General features: G+C 43.6%; 1 protein-coding gene across 1 annotated transcript; it reads right to left on the bottom strand.

Moving 5' to 3' along the window:
* Positions 1-3,937: 3,937 nt before the first annotated feature.
* On the bottom strand, positions 3,938-19,561 carry rab10 (RAB10, member RAS oncogene family). Its single transcript, XM_080021321.1, has 6 exons — positions 18,894-19,561; positions 11,048-11,108; positions 8,625-8,763; positions 5,487-5,576; positions 4,481-4,582; positions 3,938-4,385 (listed from the first exon to the last, which is right to left on the bottom strand). The coding sequence occupies exons 1-6, from the start codon at positions 19,018-19,020 to the stop codon at positions 4,299-4,301; spliced, it is 606 nt and encodes a 201-aa protein (XP_079877447.1). The 5' UTR covers positions 19,021-19,561; the 3' UTR covers positions 3,938-4,298.
* Positions 19,562-24,698: the final 5,137 nt, after the last annotated feature.

Here is a 24,698-nt window from a genome sequence, read left to right as displayed (position 1 = left end):
CGGCTGGGCGGGGGCGCGCAATCTCTCTCTCTTTCTCTCTCTCCCTCTCTCTCTCTATCTCGCACGCACACACACACACACACACATACACACACACACACACACACACACACCCTACAGCTGATCCGTGGCGACAGCGCTCCTCCTCCCCCTTCTCCTCCTCCTCCTCCCCCTTCAAGTATGTATTACATTTCACTGCATATATGTATGGAAGTATGTATATGTATGTGACAAATAAAAAATCTTGAATCTTGAATCTTGAATCTTCTCCTCCTCTCCACCTTCTCCTCCTCTCCACCCCCCTCCCCTCGCCACCTCCTCCTCCTCCCCCTCCACTTCTCCTTTCTCCCTTCCTCTCCTCTCACCCCCCTCCTCCTCCTCTCTCCTCCTCCTCTCCCCTCCTCCTCTCCACCGCCTCCCCCTCCACTTCTCTCTCCCATCCTCTCCTCTCACCCTCCTCCTCCTCCTCTCATCCTCCCCTCTCCCCTCCTCCTCTCTTCTCCCCCTCCACCTCCTCGTCCCTCCTCTCCGCTCCTCCTCCTCCTCCTCCTCCTCCCCCTCCACTTCTCCTTTCTCCCTTCCTCTCCTCTCACCCCCCTCCTCCTCCTCTCCTCTCCCATCCTCCTCTCCTCTCCCCCTCCTCCCCTCCTCTCCCCCTCCTCCCCTCCTCTCCTCTCCCCCTCTTCTCCCCCTCCACCTCCTCCTCCTCCTCCCTCCTCTCCTCCTCCTCCCTCCTACTCTTCCTCCCCGTTGCCTGGTGCACGACATCTTCTTGGGAGAGATGCGAGCAGACAGGCGGATCAGGTTGGAGACGGAATGGAAGATAGATGATGCACTGCAGGACACTTTCTGGCAAACTCATGTGAAACGTGTGACCTGCATCTATCAATCATCACCCCCCAAAGTAAATGAAAATAACTGGTGGTTCTTTGTTTTACTCTCTTAGCTTTGCCTCCATCTAAATGGCATACAATTATCAATATACTGAATGCAGGCCGGATTTTCTCGACGTGGGGTCTTCAAGAGGTTCCAGGTAAACACAGTTATGGTATAAATGGTTGAACTCCACCATTATTTCATTTCCAAGACAGAAGCACCATTAGAGAATGTACGATAACGACTGTTTTGATCCCTTCACTGTTCCCTCCCTAACTACAGCCAAGAAGTTTGGAGTAAATCATATCTAACTATAACTTCTGGGACTGAGGTCCCAGAGTCAACATCGTATCAAATGGTGTCTGGCACCATAATGAAGGTCCTTGATATGAAAAAGGTTGAGAATCACTGGTCTCAACTCTCAGACCACTCTGTAGGACGACTTTGAAAATCCCAGAACCAAATATAATACAAAATAACAAATTCAAAACTCCTGTTTTCTCGTACGGTAGCAAGTCTAAACAGATCAGTCCAATTTTAAAACAATTCACTGTGCGGCCACACAGGAGGGGAACATTTCTCAAGTTGATACCCATAACAACCAGCGTGCATTTAGCTTCCAAAAAGCAGAAAATCCCTGCCCACACTACATAAATAACTAGTCTCTGGTATCATCACTTGATGCCTGTGCCAGGAAACGTCTCTACGTCAACAAGGTTTTTGGTTTTCCCTGTCCCCTTTTGCCCTTTTTCTTTTTCTAAACAACATGTGATACTCATTCCCGATTGTTGAGGACTTCAAACAATATTAGTTTTGATAAAAACAAACTGCTCATTTTCCACCATTTCTCCATCACATGTAGCGATTCCTTCCATGGTGAATGTCGGGTGACCTGAGATGTGGAGAGGTTCCCTTTTTACTGCAGGCGATTGCGTGTCGAAGGTCAATTATACGGAGGTCTAACTGGAATCGTAAACATCCCTTGCGTGCCTTTGCGTTTAGAAAAGTCCTGACCACTAATTCAATGCGGGGAACAATGCACACAATCAATAAAGGTATAGGACTTTTCATTTGCATGCATTGTTTCCTGTATTGAATGGAACCTATGGGACACACACACACACACACACAGCTTTAAATGTAGCACAAACAGGCTTTGGACAGCCTGCTGGGGCATGTTGCGTCTGCCCTGAAAGATCATGGACAAAGATTCCCTTTTCTTTTATTTTGTCTCGACAACGGATAGGGGTCCTCAAAGAACCCCCGTAAGGAGCAGCCGTAGCTCAGCTCTTGTCTTACGCTGATCTTTCCACTTTGGATAACGTGATGAGGACACGGCTGGGCCGTGTCCTCAGCAAGCAGAGGCCACAGCCTGAGGGCGGCTGGTCAGCTGCTGCACACTATCCCAAGCTATACGAGATATTATCTACGGAGGGATCAATGGGTTGATTGAGACACGCCAATCTATCCTCTACGACAGCCTCTTCGCCCTTTTCCTTTGCGGTAACGGTTAATAACTAAACTTCCCCATTATTTAATTCACAAGTCATAGCACCATTAGAGAAGGTATAATAACAGCTGTTTAGATCATAGCGTCACCCTTATCTCCATAATTACAACAGACAGGTATAGGAGTTTGGACTATATCATAGGTAACTATTTAAATCTTCTCAGGTCCGAGAAACAGAAATCAAATTAGTGGTGGTGGGGGGGGGGGGGGATGGGTGGGTCCATGGCTTAATGCTTATCAAATAAAGGATCTGTAATATGTAATAAAAGTTGAGAATGACTGACGTAGCGCATAGTGACATTTGCAGTGATGACCACTACAGTGGACATTTTTTCAGCTTCCTAATAAGTGTGTTCCATTTCATGTCACAATTAAGATCCACAATATAGAAAATACATATTTGCTTAATAAGAGTGATGAGAAGGGATTCACAAACTGACCTAATGTTCCTGTTTGCTATTTGGGATGTACTGCCTTGGTGGGTCGTCTAGTATGTGGGGGAACAACGCCCCCTGTTGGTGAAAATATAACTTTTTTTTCCCCACTTAGGTCCCCACAGCATCCAACTCAAATTGAAAGCGCGCCCACGCAGAGAGGAGTAAAGGTTAAATCTGATTTTTTTTGTGTATTATTTACCTCCATCTCCTAATATAAATTGCATAGCATTTTGATGACATTTTAAAAAACATTAAGGAGTTGCTTAAAAAAAAGCAAAGAATCATTTAACAGCAGACAGAATTGAGGACAAACAAGGTAACTTTTTTTTTTTTTTTTTTTTTTTTAATGGATCTGCAAAATTGTTTGAATTTCCAAAGAGAGCCTTTTTGAAACGCCCGCCCACAGTAACCCCGGTGGCAAAACATTACAGCAACGCTTCAAACCCAAAGAAATCTGCATGCAGGAAAACAAAATTAACCCCCGCAAAAAAAGGGAAAATTTCAATTAAATCAACGAATTGAAAAGAAACCATAGAGAAAAAAAACAACAAAAAAACTAACAAACAAACAAACAAACAAACAGGACATTTAATAATACCGTTCTCTTAGCTGGAGGAGAAATTCAAACGCTTCCGCTTCGGTTCCGTTTCGCAAAGGGGGTGGAACCAGAACCAGAATATTAAATTGTAATTTTCATTGGGTGGTTGTGGCTCCGCCCACCACACAGCCCCGCCCCTGTCTTCCATATAAGGCACAGGACAAAATAAACCCCACATACAAAAGCAGCTGGCCACGCCGCCGTTACTTGGTAACAAATCCTAAAATGACCAAATACGGTTAGACAACAGAAACCCCACTAGTGTACAAAATGTGAATCCTACATTTGTCATTTTTGTTTCTTCTTATCATTTTGTCCCCCCCCGCCCCCCCATCATATTTCATATTTTCTGCCTTTGACTGAATGTGAGTGTCAGGGGTGGGGTGGGGTGGGGTGGGGATGAAGTCAGGCAAAGGAAAGATTAAAAATTATGTAGAGCCCCCCTCGCCACACACGTTTTTTGCGACCTTTTAAAACAAATGACAAGAAACACGAGATGATTTCTCTTTTTATCGGAAATAAAAAATCATCGGAAAACCAGTGATCGAATGGGGGGGGGGGGGGGGGGGGTCAGATGAGAAAAGTAGTTGTTGTACTGTTGGTTTTGACAGAGACAAAGACTGTGTGTGTGTGTGTGTGTGTGTGTGTGTGTGTGTGCGCCTGTGTGTGTGGGCATGTCGGTCTGTGTGTGCAAGAGAACTCATGATCCAGGTTAGCGGGAGAGAGTGTTAGTTAAGAGTTAGCAATTAGAAATGGAAAGAGAGAGCAAGAGATAGAGGGAGAAAGAGGGAGAGTATGTGCGTGTGCCTCCGTCTGTGTGTGTTATAGTGTGTATGCGAGTGCGTGTACACGTGAGTGACACAAGAGGTGAAGCCGTTCAACTGCAGCACTTGCTCTTCCAGCCTGTGACTCCGCCCCCGCTGCTGATGTCGACATTTTCACTGTTGGGCTCTTTTACGGGTGTCTGTTGGGAGAGAGAGAGAGAGAGACAGAGAGGGAGGGAGGGGTTAAGCCTGCTACATCTAGTAACAATAGACACACATCAGAACGGAGACCCACCTTTCTGAGGATGTCTTCTGCTAACGTGAGGAAAGCCTTCTCGATGTTGATGTTGGCCTTAGCACTCGTCTCAAAAAACCTAATGCCGTGCTCCCTCGCGATCTGCAGCAGCAAGGGAGGAAGGGAGAGAGAGGATGTACACGTTTAGGATAGAGCTACATGATACTACCTCAAGTTCAACAGTGGAGCCTAGGCTGCTGTCTTTCTCCATTTCATGTATATGTACATAATAAAGATATATTTTAGGTTTACATATATATATATATATATATATATATATATATATATATATATACACACACATTTTTATTTTTTATTATTTTTTTTTTTTAAGTGCAATCATACATCTCCATCTACATGTTAGTCCATATCTTATTTGTATGTATATATTTATTTTATTTAGACACTTTTTTTATAGCGATTTCAAGTATTAGCATTATATATTTCCATTTTTTAAGGTTATCATCATTCATCTGTATACATATTTTTAACTGCAAAGTTAAACATTTTCCATTTAAAGAGAGGTTATTTTGACTCATCTGTATTTTAATGGCAATGCTTACACTTATTTGAGGTCATCTATACTCACTCGTATTTTGTTTTTTGACAGCAACACTTTTCCTTTTTAATTTTCCGTTGTAGTTTTCTTTTCCATTTGATTTGGCAATGTATGCTTCCCATGCAAATAAGGTATTTTGAATTTAATTTAATGACGAGAGAGAGAGGGGGAAAGAGATATCAATGAGAACATTTGCAGAGATGCAGTTCAAAAATAAAGTGGCCTCCTATGCAAAGCAAGAGATTAGATAGCCACACATAGATCAAGCGTGAGAGGAAAGTGTGTGTGTGTGTGTGTGTGTGTGTGTGTGTGTGCATCGAGTAGGCAGATATGTATTTATTTCACTACAAATGGGCTTCCTCCAGAAGTGACATCGGCGACAGCTTATGCAATTCCGTGCACAGTTTAAATTCAGGCTTTTGACCCGTGGCGGTCAAACCATCTCACCTGCTCCCCTTTGGCCTTTGGTACCACCCGCTTGTCCTCCATGTCGCACTTGTTGCCTAGCAGCATTCTCTCCACATCCTCATTCGCGTGCTGCCAAAATAAAAAAAGCAAAAAAAACCACATGACACTATTATTAGATTCAGTCTTTCAGATCAACGAGAAAGATCTGGGCTCCATCTCATGTCTCCGTCTTCCACAGGATAGATGAGCGATGAGCTGATGTGACTACTTTGTGAAATGTCATTTCTGCTGCCGCCTGACTCAGCATTTCCACAGTTAATCCATGAGTCATGGTCCGTCCACCTAGACGGACATTCGAGCCCAGCAACTGGAAAGCGTCAATTAAGGAATTGGCCGATAATACGGGAAGCACTCGTGAAGAGAGGGATCCAAAAACTACATAAAGCTGGATGTTGGACACAATATATTTTGATGATGCCAAGCTAAGAAGACACAAAAACAAGTAGACTAACTTCTTGAATTTGCATTATTAAAAATTTTAGATGGATACTTAAGTGTGACAAAATACTTAAATGCACCAATCGATTTGTGGCCTTTAAGCCCTCAATAACAGTTTAAGTTTTCTATTAGAACACTGGAAATCCATATTAGAAATCTACCTAAAATAAAAATCACACTTAGTGCTCAATTTCTAGGAAACAGTCTTATTGGACCATCCTTGACCTCGTTGTGAGTCTCGACAATAGGAAGCACACAGAGAAAGTCTTTCACAGCACGCATTCCAAACAATCCCAGCACCGACTCATCTCAGCCAATCTGCAGCCCTAAATGCACAACACATGGGAGGCGCAAATCAACAAATTGTTAAAAATTTTATAAAACATTGGTTACTGGTAGATCTGCGAGCATATTTGCTGCTGATGCCCAGTAATGCCAAAATTAAGCAGTCCAGACTTTTACATTCAGATAATGTTATTCCATCTCATTAATTTGACTTGAATTTGTGCTATTGACTCTAGTGTTAAACAGGAAATGTAGACTTCAAGGAGAAGGGTGTGCAGATGATCACAGACGTTCAGGGCCAAAGTAATGACAGGAGAGACAGCCGTTTGAAGATCCACAGCAACTGGCGCAGGAGGGTCCGGCCTTAGCAGTGTGAACGCTGAATGTCGCTCACACGTAATGTGGTTTGAGTAGTGGAACCGTTCTATCTCGCGCTGTTATGACACAGCGGCTTGTAAAGCGGTCATTGCTCTATCCGAGGCACTGTGGCTCATTTCAGTGAACACCAGTGTCCATTAGGGCAGCATTCCTCTGGCCTTATGACCATGGAACACAGGAAACAGAAAAACACTCCTTCCTTCTCAGACACGTTCAATCCTCTTTTCTCCGCAGAGGGCGGTAAAGGTCTCCAAGGCTCCGGTAGCCCTTGTGTGGAGAGGTCTTACAATGATCTTTCCTGCTATTGCAGTGAACACGTTCCATAAGAAGGGAAACGTGAGAAGACTTGAGCAGGAGAGCGGTTGAAGTGAAGCTGAAGTTGAGTCTGTTCAACTGTTCCTGCACATGGTCTTCAGCTAGTTCCAAGGCTAAGGTCTTGAGAAGATGACTCCTTATATTCATCGACTGTCCTCATAAACAGCACCTCAGGCTCAGTCCTACAAGGACTATAAGGGCTGTCTTAGAGACACCGATTTGCTGCCAGAGCGTGACAGGTACGGTGTTTCCCTTGCTATGGCTGTACAATAGAAGAAAAAAAAAAAGAAAAAAAAAAAACTACACAAAAAACCCCACCCATTCCAAAGTTCACATCGCCCAGATGAATCAGCTGGCGAGTCAGCCACATTGGCTGAACTATCAAAAAGAACAGCTCATGCAAAAGTAGCTGGATGGTCTTTTTAGAGGAGGTAGACACGTAAAGACTCCAAATGTTGGATGACTTGCTGCTGTCGTGAGATGCCATGATACATTCTGTTGGGATTCTCGCCAATCAGCAACACTAATCAGCCCGGCTCACACGTGAAGGCAGATTTTCTTCAGCATCACATGTGAGCCGGTCACATGTGATGCTGAAGAAAATCTGCCTTCCTTGAGCAAACATCACGGTATCGCTGTGCAGAGGTTTGCTTTTTTTGCTTCCTGAAAGTGCAGGAAGTGAGAGCAGTAGGAGATGTTTCAAGTGTTGAAGAAAGAGCCGATCAGCCATCTGACACCCCAAATGACATGAATATTCAATCATATTTGAATGGGGCCAAAAGCCAATTCATCATACACTATATACATCAAACACTATCAATAAATTTGACTTGCACGACATTGCTTCTGAGCTACATTATTCCATTTCATGTTGCTAAAACCATAAACCCAGTGCCAGGCAAATGAGTCACATCACACATAACTACATTTCAGTGATTCTTGCATCTCGCCACGTGAAATAAGGGCATGTTCGCGATTTCGAGCCTACATATAAATAGACTGCCGTGCGCCGTTGCTTAAGACGACGAAGCTTACAGCCAAACCTCAGATAGCAGACTGACTCACTAGATATTGACTCACTATATAGGTTTTTTTTTTTAACCACGGTGAGAGCTCTGTGCTGTGAATGATTTTTTTTAAATTCCACTTTACTAAACAAAAAAATAATAAAATGTTTTAGTTATACTCAAAAATCAAAATTGCAAGGGTCCACTTGTTAATATATTTGATCAGTGTCCGCCAGAATACCAGAACATGTTTCAGCATCACTATTAGTAGGCCATAATAATAAGCACGGTTATACACATTTCTGACGTTTTTAGTAATAGCCGTGGGATTATCATTGCAAAATGTGTGCCATCGCAGAACAACGGTTGGTAAACACGGCACTAGATCAATATTAATATCACTATTTATCTCTGCTACCAGCAAGAAAGGTTTGTCTTCCAGTTACAGACTAGGAGCCATGTTGACAGCTTGACAATTCCACAAGATGTTCATCTGGCCTTTTAGATGAATGGAATACTGTTTGATGAAATCCACGAGGAAAGTTGAATACCAAAATGACCTCAAACTGCCATTCCAGGCATTTCACGGTACTTGAAAATGACCAATGAAAAAAACATATCAAAATGTGTCCAGTTCCTATATTGCACATTAATATCCTTTTTCCTCCCGCTATATCAGAGGAAGGTATCTTACCTCGTCGATGTTGCGCAGCCATTTGCTGATGTTCTCGAAGCTCTTGGCGTTGGTGATGTCGTAGACCAGCATGATGCCCATGGCTCCTCTGTAGTAGGAGGTGGTGATGGTGTGGAACCGTTCCTGGCCCGCTGTGTCCCTGGACACACGCACACAGCACGTTAGTACATCAGAAAAGGAACTTGGGACCCAAAATGACCAGGATAACAATTTCATCGAGCTACGACTGGAAACAATAAAAAACAAATGTGACCGTTGTGGGCAAATGTCTTTCAACTTCCACATTAGCATAAACCTCAGCCATGGAATTTGTCGGTCAGGGGAAGAGAAAACCCCCCCCCCCGCCAAAAAAAAAAACCTTGCCAGCATCCATTTAACACTGTAGCAAACAAAAATGTAGGGAGCACTGGGGTTCATTTGAAATACATTGGGGGGCATTAACTGTAAGCCCCCGCCCCCCCAAGTGAGATTTTCTTACTGGCATTGTGATCTGCTGGAGCCGGACCACCCCAAGAGTAGGACGTTTTTCCAATAGCAATACTGGGTGTGCTGTGAACAGTTATAAATTATGGAAGCCGATATGTTAATGAGTGACGAACCGATCCTTTCAGTACAAATGACTGTTTTCTTTCTACTTGGCATGGATTCCACACGATGCTGGAAACATTAATCTCCTGTTCTATCACATCCCAAAGGTGTTCTACTGGATCACATCCAGTGACTGGGAAGGCCACTGACGCACAGGAATGCATTGTCATGTTCACGACTTTTGCTTTGGGACATGGTGCATTCACTATGATGCTGGAAGTGGCCATTAGAAGATGGCTAAATTGTGGCCATGAGGGATGCGCATGGTCAGCAACAATTCTCAATAGGCTGTGGCATTCAAGCGATGATTTATTGGTATTAACGGGCCCAAAGGGCGCCAAGAAGAAATTCCCCACACAATTACACCACCAGCACCAGCCTGGACTGTTGACACAAGGCAGGTCCGGGTCCATGGATTCATGTTATTGGTGCCAAATTCTGACCCTACCATCGGTGTGCCTCAGCAGAAGAGATCAGAACAGGCTGTTTTCAAGTGTTCAACTGTCCAGTTATATATTATACAGTATATAGTGAATATAATATGTATGTATGTATCAAAGTTGCACATTTCAGTATCATGAGAACACCAACACATACAGTCTATTCATGCATCTGCATTTTTGTGAACTTTCCTGCGGTTCATCATATATTTTCTTGGGATCAATTTATGAACCAAAGCAGTACTACAGATCCTTTTTCACCAAAACATTGTTCCATTCACCAATCCACATTTCAATTGAACATTTGTTACATGGAAGAAAAGGAAACATCCTAGTTAGGTTGTGTGATTGTCAGCCGAGTAGAACACACTCTTGTATTCAGTTGTTGTCTACACTCACGTTGTTAAATGTCAAGTTAAAGCAGCGTGGAACCCAAGTACCAAGCAGCTCGGTGTCAGTGATATATTTGAAAATTTGCAGTAGGAGTAGTTTAGTGAACACTATGAATATTGACTCTTGCCATATTTACCGTTTTGTTGTTTAGCATTTAATTTAAGCAGGAGATTGTCCTATAACTAAAAATAATAATGTCTTTAACACTGACAGAGAGTCTGACATCTCTGCATGAAAAGCCACATAACAGATAGACCACAACTACTGTATGTGCACTCTGTGGTTTGCACAAACTCTTATCATTACATGGAGCCATTACATCTTTTATAGCCGGAGGCATGTGGGCAAGGAAGAAGAAGAAGAAAAAAAAAAAATCATTAAAATAACATTGAGTTCGGCTCAAAGTCTGGTGTTTCAAATGTAATAATAATATGGAGGCCACGTGCAGAGTGTACCATACTACTAGTCTCATCAGTTTCTATTGGCTCTCAATTCACACAATATAAATCCCTCCTATAGGCTTCACTCTAAACCGCCATGTTTCTTCTACACATACGAGCCATAACATTCATGCGAAGGCCGTGGTGCCCTTTATATGATAAGATCTCTGGTTCTGAGTTGATGTGTGATCCGTTTTCTGATTTGAAGGATTTCTTTGCGTTGAGACTCCCCACACATTAACAATGGCCGACGTAGCATTCGCCCTGCTTCACAGAGCATGGTTTCTCTTGCCGCGCACACACACACCACTTCACGGACCACTTTATTAAAAAAAAAAAAACAAAACAAAACCCAAACCTGTCAAATGAAAGCCTTTGCTGTATAGAGGACAATGCATTTGTTCCTATTGTAATGTTCAGCATATCAACGGCAGTGCTTCCCTTCCCGTCCCACACCACACACCCCCACACCCCCACACCCGCACACACCCACACACAATGTGTTTGGGCCGCACGTGAAAGCCCATGACTACAATGCCTGAAAACAATGCCATCCACTCACCATATCTGTAGTTTGATCTTCTTTCCCTGTAATTCAACTGTTTTGATCTTGAAGTCTATACCTGCAAAACAACACAAAAGAAAGAAGGCGTAAGTCAGTGCAGGCACACGATTACTGCATAACTTTACCTACTTTTTTGAATAAAAGTAAAAGAGCGAGACTTGAGGTGGTAGAACATAAAGAAAGAAGGACAGAAAGCCTGAGAGCGAGTTAGAAGAATTAAGGCAAACGGACAGAGAAAGAGGTGAGAGAGGCCCAGGGATGGATGGAGAGAGAAAGAGAGACAAAGATGGAGACCTCGGGGGGGGGGCTGTGACAAGCGTTTCCAGCGACGAGACAATAACGTTATCTCTTCCTTGTTCTGCCGTGTCATGCACAGACTCACAGCCTCTGCCTTATAACAGCTCTGGGATCAGAACGAACGCTAACTGACGCTAACCCAAAGGGCGAAATACCCTGATGGTATTCAGATGCAAAACACGTCGGCCAACAACTTTTAGCTCTTTTAGCGTTTGAGCTCTGAACTCTTCGTAGTTTACCATCTGACGCTAATGGGGAGGGGGGAAGGAAGAGAAGGGATAGGTACATTCGCTCGCAAACCGGCGAGCTGACAGCTCAGCAAATCCGGTCAGGAGTTATGGTGAGAGGCGGCTGGTGAGGAGGGAAGAAACAGCTGTGCTCTAGGCGGGGCAGGGCTGTCCAATAATGAAGGGGCCGCCTGCCAAAGTGTGAGTCACTGAACCCCCCCCCCCTCCCCAGGAGAGAGGGAGGGACAGAAAATAAAAGCGAAATGTAGCAAGTATGATCTGAATCGATACTTCACCACAAAAAAAAAAAAAAAAAAAAAGATCACGCAGGAGAACAGACACAGCAAGAAAGTCATCAAATGAAGGCTGATGTCATGGAAAAGGCATATATCATATATTCAAATGCTTCACTGCAACAAGGCAGACGTTTTTCCCCCCACTTAGATATTTGTTTGATCTGTTGAGTTAGGGACTCCAGTCATTTTATGCTTTTCGGGATGAAGGTTTTAATAATTCACAAAAGTGATATTTTGAGTATGGGAACTGAGGGACCTAAAGACAGGGGTTTCACAGTACACAACACATTCACGGTTTGGTATGGGAGGCTAAAATGTTTGTAATTCAAATTCACTACTCTTCATCTATCCTTAATGTAAGTCACTGGGAAGCCATAGTGGTGCACTATGGCGACAGCTTCTTCTAAAGCCTGTTGCACCCTGGGCGTGTCGGCTCCTATCTTAATCAATGGGTGTTCTCACACTGGATGCACAAGGCACAAAGGCTTATAGATTTTCAACACTGCTGTCCATCCTCTGTTCCATCTCTTCCCTCCTCACTCGCAGCACTAATTTTTGGTAATCCACACACAATTCACAAGTAAACTAGTGCACTCTCGAGGGGATTATCTTGTTTGTGTTTACCCAGGCAAAATATCTTGATTCGCACAGGCCTGCACAGCTCAATATGTTTCCGGGATAAAATATGATGATTAGGAGAAGCTTGTTTTAGGCCAAATTAATTTTGCATGATAGCCCCCCAGAAGCACGTAGCTTTACCTAGTTATGGATTTAACCCAGTAACGTACCATCATACATACATACATCTGCACTGATTACATTTTCAAAAGGCAGACATTATCATCTCTTTTAACAAAAGACCACTGTTTCAGGAATTTGATGCAGCTTCCACATCAGAAGACATTATGTTATGGAAGTTTGAGTATATACGTTAATGGTTTTCCTTGTTAAAGACGTTCTCAACACTCAAAGCACAATTCAGTGCAACAGAAGCAACTCTGCCTGGCAACTTCACAGTGGTTGACAAGCACATCCATGGTAGTTGGACTGGGTAGAAAAAAACCCCTCTGTAAGTGCACCGTTCAACTTGACGCATCCTGCATACTACTTGTTTTATCTTTAGGATTTGCAATAGATGAGACCTTCTGTGAGGTGAACTAATACCTTCTCATGTGTCGACACTCAAGAGCTGGAACTTAAGAGCGCCAAAAAGCAACGCTCAACAAATGCCGCTATTGCTCGGTTTGTATGTCATGCCGAACAGCCAAACCCTGTGAGAGAATGGTTGAGTACAAACAAGAATATGGCAACACCTTTTATTTGACTGAGCTCTTTTCATAGGCTATGGGCTTCATATCATATCATAGCTAATCCCAATTACACAAAGTATATATGGAGGAGGCCTAGGGCTCATTTGGGGATGTCAGTCAAAACACTTGGAGAGCAATTTCCCTAAAACATGTATGAAAGGGGCAATCATACACTCAGCCACCCTAATTTTCCAAATAATTAACTCAATTTTGAAACAGAATGACAGTTTTTTTTCCTTTAAGCTGGCGGCTCTACAGTGCAGCGAGAATAGAAAGTGGATATGGACAACATTTTAAAACCGAGATAAATATGATCCTTCCTTGTAGGAATTCCACTGTGTTTAAAGAGGAACTAGTATGAAAAACACTTTCTCAGTGCTTGTGCACATACATTTGGGTCTTTGATGGGCCTACTAACACACAAACTGTGAAATAAGACAACTCAGTCCGTTTTTTTGTGAGCTGCCTATTTCAGAGAACATTTGTCATCAATATCAGATTTGTGACCCTTTCTCACATCACATGGGGCCTCAGTAGAATTAGAACAGCCCTCCATCTGAGTAACTTCACCCACATCTGGGGAAATAACAAGCGCCGCCGGACACAGGGCAATTGCTCTGTTGACTTCACAGACTAGCACAAATCATTTAAAAAAAGAGGAATTAATACCTGTCCGTGACAAAACTGCAGCCGAGGGAAATGGAAGTATATAAAAATAATTCTGCTGTGTTTCTTCCTAAAAATATATATATATATATATTTTTTTTAATATATGTGGTGGGTTGACTATAGGCTGCAAAGCACCGCTGCGGGTTTCTCCAAACATAACCAATAAAATAGTGTTTTAAATGTAGATGTATTTATTTAACGATGTTTCATAATTTGAATGAAACAAAAAAGCCCCATGCAGTTTCCACCACAAGCTTGAAGCATGGCCAGGATAAGTTGGCACAAACTTTTAAATGAGGCCTTGTAGATCTAATATGGATTCAGAAACTGGATTGCTTATTTCTTACCTCAAACTTGTTCAGAAACAGATGATGGTGGCCTGCTAAGGTGAAATAAGTGAAAGTTTACAGACTCCATTCAACGGGCTCACAGAATTGGGGCAAAAAGTTTTGGCGTGGGCGTGGGGAGCAGCAGCTCATTTTCATTTAAAGCGACACAAACTGAAACAGAGCGTCAGGGACAGGAGGGCTTTTGAGGCATGTTAGAATGGTAGGAATACATAATCTGAGTGGTATTTTCAGCAAAAACAAAACAAAAAAAACCTTTGAAAACATGTTTTGGGGACCTGAGAAACTCATATTAAAGTGTTGAAAAGGAGTATAATCGGTCCCCTTTAAAGAAAGAGTGTCCGTCACACCTGTCTGGGCGAAAGTTTTCACTCAAACAGATTTCTGAAGGAAAAGATCTCCAGACAGAGTTCTCTGCCTATTCATACAAGAGGGGCGAAAAGAAAGAGAAATAGAGAAAGAGTGAGAGGGGATTTTGAGAGGCTTGGAAGGGAGGTGTTGGTGGTGGTGATGATGATGATGATGAGGGACAGGGGGTTTCCGGTGGGGGTATTTTGAGAAGCAGCTGTGCATCTCTGTCTCCAAAGGTATGAGTGCTGCGTCAGAGGAAGGGCTAATCACACACACACGCAGTGCAGTCTGGCCTTGGCTCTGTTCAATTGGGCTTTGCTGCTCTTCTTTCCTCTGTCGCTGTGCATTAAAAAAAATAATACAGAATCTGTTTACCACATGCCAACTAATGGTCTGAACTGATATTTCAGTGAAAGGGCTCTTTGACAGAGCTGACCATTTCCCTCAAGGAAATTTGTAGTGGTTTTATCTATGTGTCAGCTTTTGTTAAAATGACATCCAAGCACATTTGGAACGTGGAACTGCTACCAACATCACAAAACAGGAATTTAAAAAAGCCTAATTCCCACTTCCTATTTGGCAAGAAAATTGCCCATAGCTCACCCTGGGCTACGCCAACGAGGTAGAATTAACTCATCTATAATCTTAAGTTTACGCCTCTACAAAGATATATGGCCACTTAACGAACAGCAGCACTTTGATGCATCGAAATAACAGATGTAAGTAAAAGCGACCATTGGCGGCAAGACTGACCATTTCTACAATAAGACTCCAAATGCTTGCCACTAGGGATGCTCCCACTGCCAATTAGGGATGTAACTAACTGTATGAAATTTCACAGTACGGTATAGTATCTACCAAAATACTGCGGTATTTCAAGGTATTCATTTTCCCCCCCTTAGTTTTCTGTACATTTAATTAATAAAATCAAAAAACAAAAACACATGGTAAAGCCTCTGACGCAACGCAGAACGGGAAGGCGCTTGTCAGGGCCTGTCAAATTCACAGGAGAGGCAAAATATGCGAGCAGAACTGCTTTACAGCAATGTTTTACAACAAGGCGCTTTACATTACTTGCGCGCACATGGGAGCAAGTGTAAACTTGCTATTCAGGTTGTGGACTTTGGGGAGAAAACAGCCCCACTCACCCCCATCACCCTGTGTGACTCCCCAGTCGACTCTGTGGAGTCCTGCCGCTTCGTGAGAACCATCATCTCCCAGGTCCTCAAGTGGGAGCTGAATGTCAGCTCCATCATCAAGAAAGCCCAGCAGAGGATGTACTTCCTGCTGCAGCTGAGGAGGTTCAACCTGCCAGAGACGATGATGGTGTACTTCTACACCTCCACCATTGAGTGCATTCTCACCTCTGCCATCACCATCTGGTACGCTGCTACAACACCAAGGACAAGGGCAGACTGCGGCGTGCCATTCGCTCCGCTCAGAAGGGGATTGGCTGCAACCTGCCATCTCTCCAGGAGCCTGAGGCGTGCAGGTCAGATTGTGGCTGACCCTCCCACCCCGAACACAAACTGTTTGAAACACTTCCCCTCTGGCAGGAGGCCGCGGTCCAACAAGGACAAAACCTCTCGCCACAAGAACAGTTTCTTGCCGTCTGCAACTCGTCTCATCAACAAGTCCCGGGACCCCCACTGAAACGGACCCCCCCATAGACACTACATTGACCTGTACGCCTTGAACTGAATAATAATAATAATAATAATAATATGTCAATGCATTACATTAACGCACAGGTCTCTGAACTTCCTTCGATTGAAGTGTGGACAAAACACAGATCCTGATCAGTGTTTACCCCACTGCAGCCTTAGTAGGCAGGCTGTCCAGAAATACTAAATACAAGCCTGCAAAATGATAATATGGTCATGCGTGTATCAAAAAGGTGTATTGGCCCACTGGTCCCCAAATAAATGTTTTTTTTACGTCACCTGAATTTTGACCAACATATTAGAACAACCGGTGCCATCTTGCTCTTATCAAGAAAGGAAAGGTGCCAAAATACAATCCATTTTGACAGCCACGGTTGTGGAACAAGTCATTCCTATTATTGTATTTCTTCAAAACTTGATTGATGTCATTCATCATTTAGCTTCCTCAGTGACTCAGTAGTATACAGTCTTTGACCAGTGCAAATTGCAGCTGCTAAATTCCTAACGAGGGCCAGTCAAAAACCCTGAATCGCACCCCCTACTACACTGGATTCCAGTTGGGTTTATATATTGCTTGTCACATCCAAAGCATTGCATGGATTGACACCTGTACGAGTCTCTCGACCCTCCTCCTCCTTTGACAAGTAGCTCCTTGCTGTCCCTTGTGCCAAATGAAACACTAAACCCCAAACTTATCTAACTGGTCTGCCTTTTGACAGTGGATCTGCTGAGTCCGTTTTACATTACACAGGCATAAACATGTTCTTAGTTTCTGATGAGACTGCCTGTTTCTAGCATGTCATTTTATGGCTTATGCAGAACGTAAGGCTTTTTGTTTAGCACTTAAGGACACTTGTCAAGAAAGGTGCTATTGAAATAAAAGATTGACTAACTTCAAGACCATTAGTTTTCAGTCAATGGAAAGTAAAATAATTGACATAACCTGCTTCTATTTCTATGTGTAAAAGAAGTTGAGAATCAAGTTGCCCTCCTTTAAGATCTGACATGTTTCATGTGACTGTCGGCATCAGACTTTGGTAAAAGGGATAATCTCCAGCACTCTATACTAACTAATACCTCACGGTGCATCCCTACTTGGATTCCTGACTGTGACTGTGCAAAACAGACTGGACATTGGGCTCACATCAGCCAAAACTACTCATAAGTAACCATACTGCTCTACAGCCATTTTCCACACCACAGCTACATCCTTCAAATTTCTCTTGAATACGCAAACAACAACGTAGCCAATTTGCAAGAATCTGTGCGGTCTTCTTTTGCAGAAGCTCTACCACTTTTCCTATCAGGGGTTTTGAATGGTGATATTTGCACATTAACTCCCGATTCAATGCCCAATTCCAACGTATTGTGTATGGCATATCGATTTGTGGTGAGAAAAGATGAGTAAGCATCACAAAGGTATAAGTTAGGTTCATATGGGATTGACAAGCGCGACAAAATGCATTCACCGAAACTACTGATATAGAAATAACCATGTAAACTATACTCATTAAGTTCAAATGCGCAAGAGCTTTCAAATTAATTGTACACATAAATGACTTTGTCTGGCTACAAGATTTCATCTGATCTCAGAACCTGGATTCGCAGAGCTCATATAGTGTGGCTTTCACTAATTAAAAAAATAATAAGTTAAGTAACATAACTCTTAATCCTGAATCCATCTCAGAAAGGCATACACGCCCGGTCTAAAGCAAAAACAAAGGAGTCAGAAAGCATCCACCACGTACTTCACGACACAAACATGTGACACCAGCCTGTTCACTGAAAAGGATTTACATCTAGTTACACGTGAGAAATATAAATGTTGGCTCATGTCTCAGTCTTTGTCTGCGTTGTTAGTGAATTCAATAAGTTGCGTATAATAGTAATATAAACTACCAAGAAACATAGGTGACATTGAAATGCAGGAGCTACAACTTGTTTAATATATTGTACTAGTATTGTAATTAGTTATAGAGTTCGATGTGACTTGGACATTGCAATGACTCAATAATGACAAATCCCATGTACTTGGCCCAATTAACAGCTTCTGATTCTAACTTCATAATAATTTCAACGTACTCATCCATTGTTATCAATGCCCGTATTGCTGTATACATATGTGTTCCCACCATACAGAATATCCCATCTATATTCACACCAACAGCCAACACTATTTAGCAATGTTTGTTTTTTCATTTTGTTGTTTTTTGACTGTCATGAGTAACAATGCACCAGCCCTAACCAAGACGAAATCCATGCATGTGAAAATGCACTTGGTCAAATAAACAGATCCAGATTGTGATTCTGAAGGGAGATGGTGGCTTGGACGCGGCTGCACACAGCACTCATAACTATTTCCACCTCATACAACTCGAGTAACAAGTCGCACCGGGGACAAGGGAGAATTTTGACACTTGACTCATGTGCGTATAATGCTGCGCGTGCGCAGACCGCACCACACAGAAACGGCAGAGCCGGTGACGCCACCGTGATGAATTGTTTATGGTTTGTCTTTGATTAGCTTGCTAGTTAGCAGTGGTAAACCATTACGAGACGCACCAAATGAGCAAATGTGATTAAAAAAAAAATAATAATAATAACAACAATAAAAGCCAAAACAAAATATGGGAGTTCGAGCCCTCGGATAACACTCCGGGTTTAACCCCTCCGTGGCCTCACCGATGGTGGAGATGAAGGTTGTGTTGAAGGCGTCGTCGGAGAAGCGGAACAGCACGCACGTCTTCCCCACGCCCGAGTCCCCGATCAGAAGCAGCTTAAACAGCAGGTCGTACGTCTTCTTCGCCATCGTTGGACCAAATTAAGACAAAAACAAAAACAACAACAAAAAAAAAAAATAATAATAATCTAGCGCGGTGAGATCGGGTCTAAAGCCAGCTCCTGAGCCAAGCCGCCGGATCGCTCCCTAACAGTTGGGTAGCTGGCTAGCTAGTTGGCTAAATACCACCCGAATACGAGTCGGAACAGGGTCCGATAAGTAACGTTGGCCGACCGGTTCCCCCCTACAGCATGAGAGCAGACGGCAAAATTAGGATCTCCTCCCGGGCGGTTCCTCTTTTCCACTCTCTCTCTCCCACACAGTCGGGACAAAATGGCTCCCTTCTACCCCACTCACTCTTTCTTCACACTAACAGCGAGCTGATTCAAATTCTCGGCACGCCCCGGCATTCCAGCCCCTACCGCAACCCTGGCCGAGACTGATTTGGGGGGAAAAAATGTATCGAAGGTGACCGCTGAATCGGATTGTGGAGCCGTTCGCGATGCTTCGCATTCGCAGAGGATTTAGAAGCCGAAATACAGACGACCGCCGTCGCCTCCGAATGGGAGCCACCGCGGCGACACCCTAGATTCCAAGACCCGCCTCTCCCCCCGCCCCTTCTGTCAAATCGGAGCTCGTTGATTGGCCGGTGCCACTGCCCGTCGACAAAATCCACGTATGCGATTGGTCGGTTTCCGCGACACGGGGGCGGAAAGAGGCGCGTCAAAAGGGGCACGGGAGCGGGCGAGCGACACTGCGTTACGGCGCCGGCCATGCGGGCTCCGACTCGCCCACTGCCCCAGTTCTGGAACGGCGCCGTTCGATCCAAGATGGCGGCTGGTTTCTCGCGGATCCTCCATGTGTGCCTAATGGAAAGCTCGCCACGGAACGGTGACAATCCCAGCTGTGACTCAAGCGAAGTGATGTCATAACTTCTGCAGCGCAGCCCGCTACGGGCGTTTCCTACATCCTCCCTGAACTTTTTTTTTTTTTTTTTGGGGGGGGGGGACACGTTCTCCGGACGAGGCAGAGTGCGTGTGCGCGCAGTGATCCCACTCTTCTCCCGCATGTTGTCACTTCGCCCCCTGGCACTTCCAGACACTCCTCCAGGAATGCGGGGTATGCCCGTGCTCTCGGCGGCCATGTGCAGACTTGACGCCGAGAGGAGGGAGGAAGATAAAGTAACAGTGGGAAGGAGAGGAAACGAGATGCCACACTCGGAACGGGGAAAAACACACACACACAAAAAAACAAAAAAACAACCAAATATAAAACAGATGTTAACGAGGCCATGGGACTCAGATTTCTAGAAAGCTACAGCCACACTCCCCAACAACTGCTGGCTTTATTACTCTACTCTTGCTTTCATAATCCATAGATAGATAAATAGATGGATAGATACTTTATTCATCCCCAACAGATAATGCAATGACCCAGCAGCCCACATAAAAAAATACTTATACTTCCAGTAATACTTACAAACAACAGAAGAAAAGGGTCAATATGTTGGGGATCGCAGCTAACTGTACAGGGCAGAATATGACAGGGTAATGGAAAATAAAGCTGAAATTTGAAAACGTTAGGCAATACAAACCTGAAAAATTAACTGTTACACAATGACATAAAATGGCAGGATAATGGAAAATGAACCTGAAAAATGAACCCGATAATAAATGAATAATATCATAAAACATAATATTGCCATAATTTAATCTCTGGACAGATTATACTGGTGTAAAGCCCTATGCTGTGTCCTTGCCCCACTGTCAGTAACGATTGATCCTATGCATAGAAACCCACAATCACTATGCAACCGGTCAAAATATCCTCTTTCAGAGGGGAATGGAAAGCAATTCTAGAAATTCCAATGAAGCAATGGAGGACAACCTATGGCAAAACGGCTCAAAGGGTACAAATTTAGGTAAATAATGAATTTGATAAATTAGCCTTTGTAATTAATAGTTCAGAGAGACAGAACATGGCTGATAGTTTAGATACATTTTTCAGACTGAATAGCATTTCTTCTCTAGTGACTGGAAATTTCCTATTCTGATTATTTCGGGGGGGTTGGTGGCGATACAGGTACAGAACAATACCAATGGCCTTCACATGTCAAATTCAAGGCCTGCAGTTTTGATCTGGCCTGAGGATTTGGGGTTTAGACTGTGATATTTCAATGTCTCTCACTCACACGGGGCCTTTGGAAAGATTACACCTCATTTGTAGATGTCCATAAATAAAAAACACATGTGAATATGATTTTTATTACAGTCTGGGTTTTCCCTGCTATCTTTTACTGGAAATGCATTAAGGTCTAAAATTCCCTGTGGCCATCCTTTCACTTCCCCCAATGGGTAGAAAGAAAGCTGCTCAGTAATCTGTTGCCCTGTTCCTTTTAGCCTTTTTAACATTTCCATCCTTCCATCCATTTTCTAACCCGCTTGGTGGCAATAGGTCCAACATTTAACATTTCCATTCGAGACAAATTCAAAGTGACATGGATTTGGTTTAAGTTTCCTTCTTTCAAATTGGGTGATGACCTCATCAATTCCAAGACCAGAAAGAACTTCCCTTTCTATCAATAACAACTGTTTATATCCAGGATTCAAGTAAAGTACCTTGCCTCACCTTTGATTTGTCACCATGGCTCAGATGACCTGTCCATCATGTTTACCGGTTCAGTTATATTATAAGCCCATAAAAACCACACCCGAACATCAATGCACATCAGCATTGAACATCCTGTTCAATGCTGCTGTATCCCCTGATGAGTTACCACAATACTCTATTCTATGACACATGCCTATTATGTTGTATTCAAAGCAACCTTAGCTATCCATCTTTAAGCCTCCTACTTCCCACTGAGTGTTGGCAAACTGAAGATAGTTTTATATCTGTATAGTGAAGATAGTTTTATATCTGTATAATCAAAGCTTTCACACAAAGTCTTCTGTTCTCGCTTGGTCACATTCTTGAAACGCAAACCATCCCTCGCACTTCAACAACAACCCAGCAGATGGTGCTATTTCATCGTATTTGTGTGCAAGGGCAACCTTAATTTCACTTCAGCCAGTCTTTCCCCTATAGGTTCTTCAATAATATTGCATCATTTTAATTATAATATTATGTATGTTATATAAACAACAGAAGATAATCTGATGTGTCTGTAAAGTAAAATCGAGCACAGATTTAATTGGGAAACCCGGTGCCAATAGGTCACAGCCCTGGTGTTCACTAGGATGTTCAACGCCTCCCTGGCTGAGTCAGTGGTCCCGTCCTGCTTCAAGAGGTCCACCGTCACTCCTGTCGAGAAGACCGCCCCTCCAGCCTGCCTGAATGACTACTGTCCGGTGGCCCTCACCTCGGTGGTCATGAAGTGCTTCGAGAGGCCGATTGAGCATTACATTTGGACCCCCACCCCAGTCACCCCTGCACCCTGGACCCGCTGCAACCCCATCATCAAGTTTGCTGACGACACCGTCGGGTCAGGCCTGATTAACAACGACGATGAGAAGGCCTACTGCTAGGAGGTGGCTGACCTGACACTCTGGTGCCAGGACAACAGGCTCCTCCTGAACGTCAGCAAAACTAAGGAGCCGATTGTAGACTTTAGGAGGGGATTACAACCAAGGACGCATGCGCATTTGGTGACTAATGGGACTTCTGTCGACAGGGTGAGCAGCTTCAAGTACCTGGGAGTCCACATCATGGAGGATTTAACATGGACTACACACACACACACTCTGGTGAGAAAGGCGAGGCAGCGTCTTTACCACCTCAGGCAGCCATAGAAATTCAGGGTGTCGTGAGGATCTTCAAGCCCTTCTACTCTGGAGCAGTGGAGAGCATCCTGACAGGCAAAACTGCCTGGTTTGGGAACTGTACTGCTCAGGACAGGCGGGCCCTGCAGAGGGTGGTGCGTTCAGCCAAACCTACCACTGGACCCACCCTCCCCTCCCTGCAGGACTTATACACCAGGAGGTGTAGTAGCAGAGCACGCAGGATCATGAAGGATCCTCATCAGCCCAACAACGGACTGTTCCAGCTGCTGCAGTCAGGCAAGCGCCTCCGCAGTCACACAGCGAGAACAGAGAGACTGAGACGGAGTTTCTTCCCGCGAGCCATAAGAACTGTCAATGCTGACCTCACCAGGGGTCCTAACAAAAAGCACTGAGTCACTCACACAGGCCCCACTGCCTTACTGTACTGGAAGTCGCATGCTATACTACATACTGTAGTACTGTTCTGGGTTACTGCATACTGCACTGTATTACTGTTCTGTTCGGTGTTACTGTATTGCTGTGTCGTACTGTTGTATACTGTACTGTATATTCCATACTCACTTTATTCACATGCACTTTACTGCACATGTCTGTATATACAAATAGCCTATCCCATATACATAACTCTATTCCCTTTACTTCTATTTTGTACCCCCACTCTATATTACCTTTTCGAGTCGTTTTATTTTTTATTTTATTGTATTTATATTTTATTTTATTTTATTGACTAACTGCATTACGTTATAGGAATCAGTTAGTTTCAGTTAGTTAGCTAGGTAGAAATTAGGTTAGCTATTATGTTGGGTTTAGAAACTATTGTGTATAATCTCCGGGTACGTTGTAAAGACATTTCACTGCATATATGTATGAACCTATGTATATGGATGTGACAAAATAAACCTCTTGAATCTTGAACCTTTTATCAAACATCGACATATACAGCCTCACATAAGCTTAGGCTTTTTTAATTGCCATTCATGACCATGACCCCACACACACTGTGGAGGGCCGGAAGACGGAACAGAAAGGACTTATTTTTTAAAAATTATGTTAATAACTAATAATAAATAACAAAAACAGCAAATCTATTAAAGCTATAAAGCCTAGAATATATGTATACAACACATTTATAACGTTTCACTGTTTTTACACATCCACAATACAGATGATATGGAGATGTATTGTTTATTTTTAGGGGTATTGCTCATTGTGTATCATCACATTTTTTGTTTTCGTTATCTATCCTCATAACTTCCACATGAAATATAAGGCCATGTAAAATAAAAAAAGTAGACAAGCAGAAGACATTCAAACAGAGGACGTTAACACCTGACAACTTTACAAGACATCAATAAAGGATTTGACGAAGAAAGCGACGCAAAAACATCATATCCCGTGAGCCTCTGTTCCACTCCGCAGTGCTGTTGGGTGTGGTTTGGGTACCGTACGTTTGTGCGTGCGTGCGTGCGTGTGCGCGTCGCTCGGAGGAGGGAGCCGAGCACCGCGCAGCCAGAGCGCGTCCACCCCCCAGCAGTGAGCGGAGGGACAGCGGTGGTGCGGACGGCGGTCTGCATCCGAAGCAGGGGGACACGCCGGGTAAAACGCGCGTGTGGGGTCGATGGAATGGCACGTTTTGGGTTCGGGCGTTTCATCGGTAAAGGATCCGTTTGGAGATGCGTCTGCGCTGCGATGGAACGCCGACCTGAGCGCGTGAGAGCTTGTGACCATTTACCCCAAAACTGATCGTTATCAGCGTCAGTCAGACGAGATCACCATTACGACGAGTGTTATTTTACAATGACAGATAATTCATCTGTCGTCAGAGGATCGAGATTTCAACAGGCCGTTCGGGCTAATTTACACTCGAAATCCTATCTTTTTGGAGGGGGTCGGTGGGCTGTATAGGAAATATAATTAAATCAAATC

Source organism: Zeus faber (assembly GCF_960531495.2).
Source record: "Zeus faber genome assembly, chromosome: 2".
NCBI lineage: Eukaryota > Metazoa > Chordata > Actinopteri > Zeiformes > Zeidae > Zeus > Zeus faber.
This window is presented reverse-complemented; position numbering and strand designations above follow the sequence as displayed.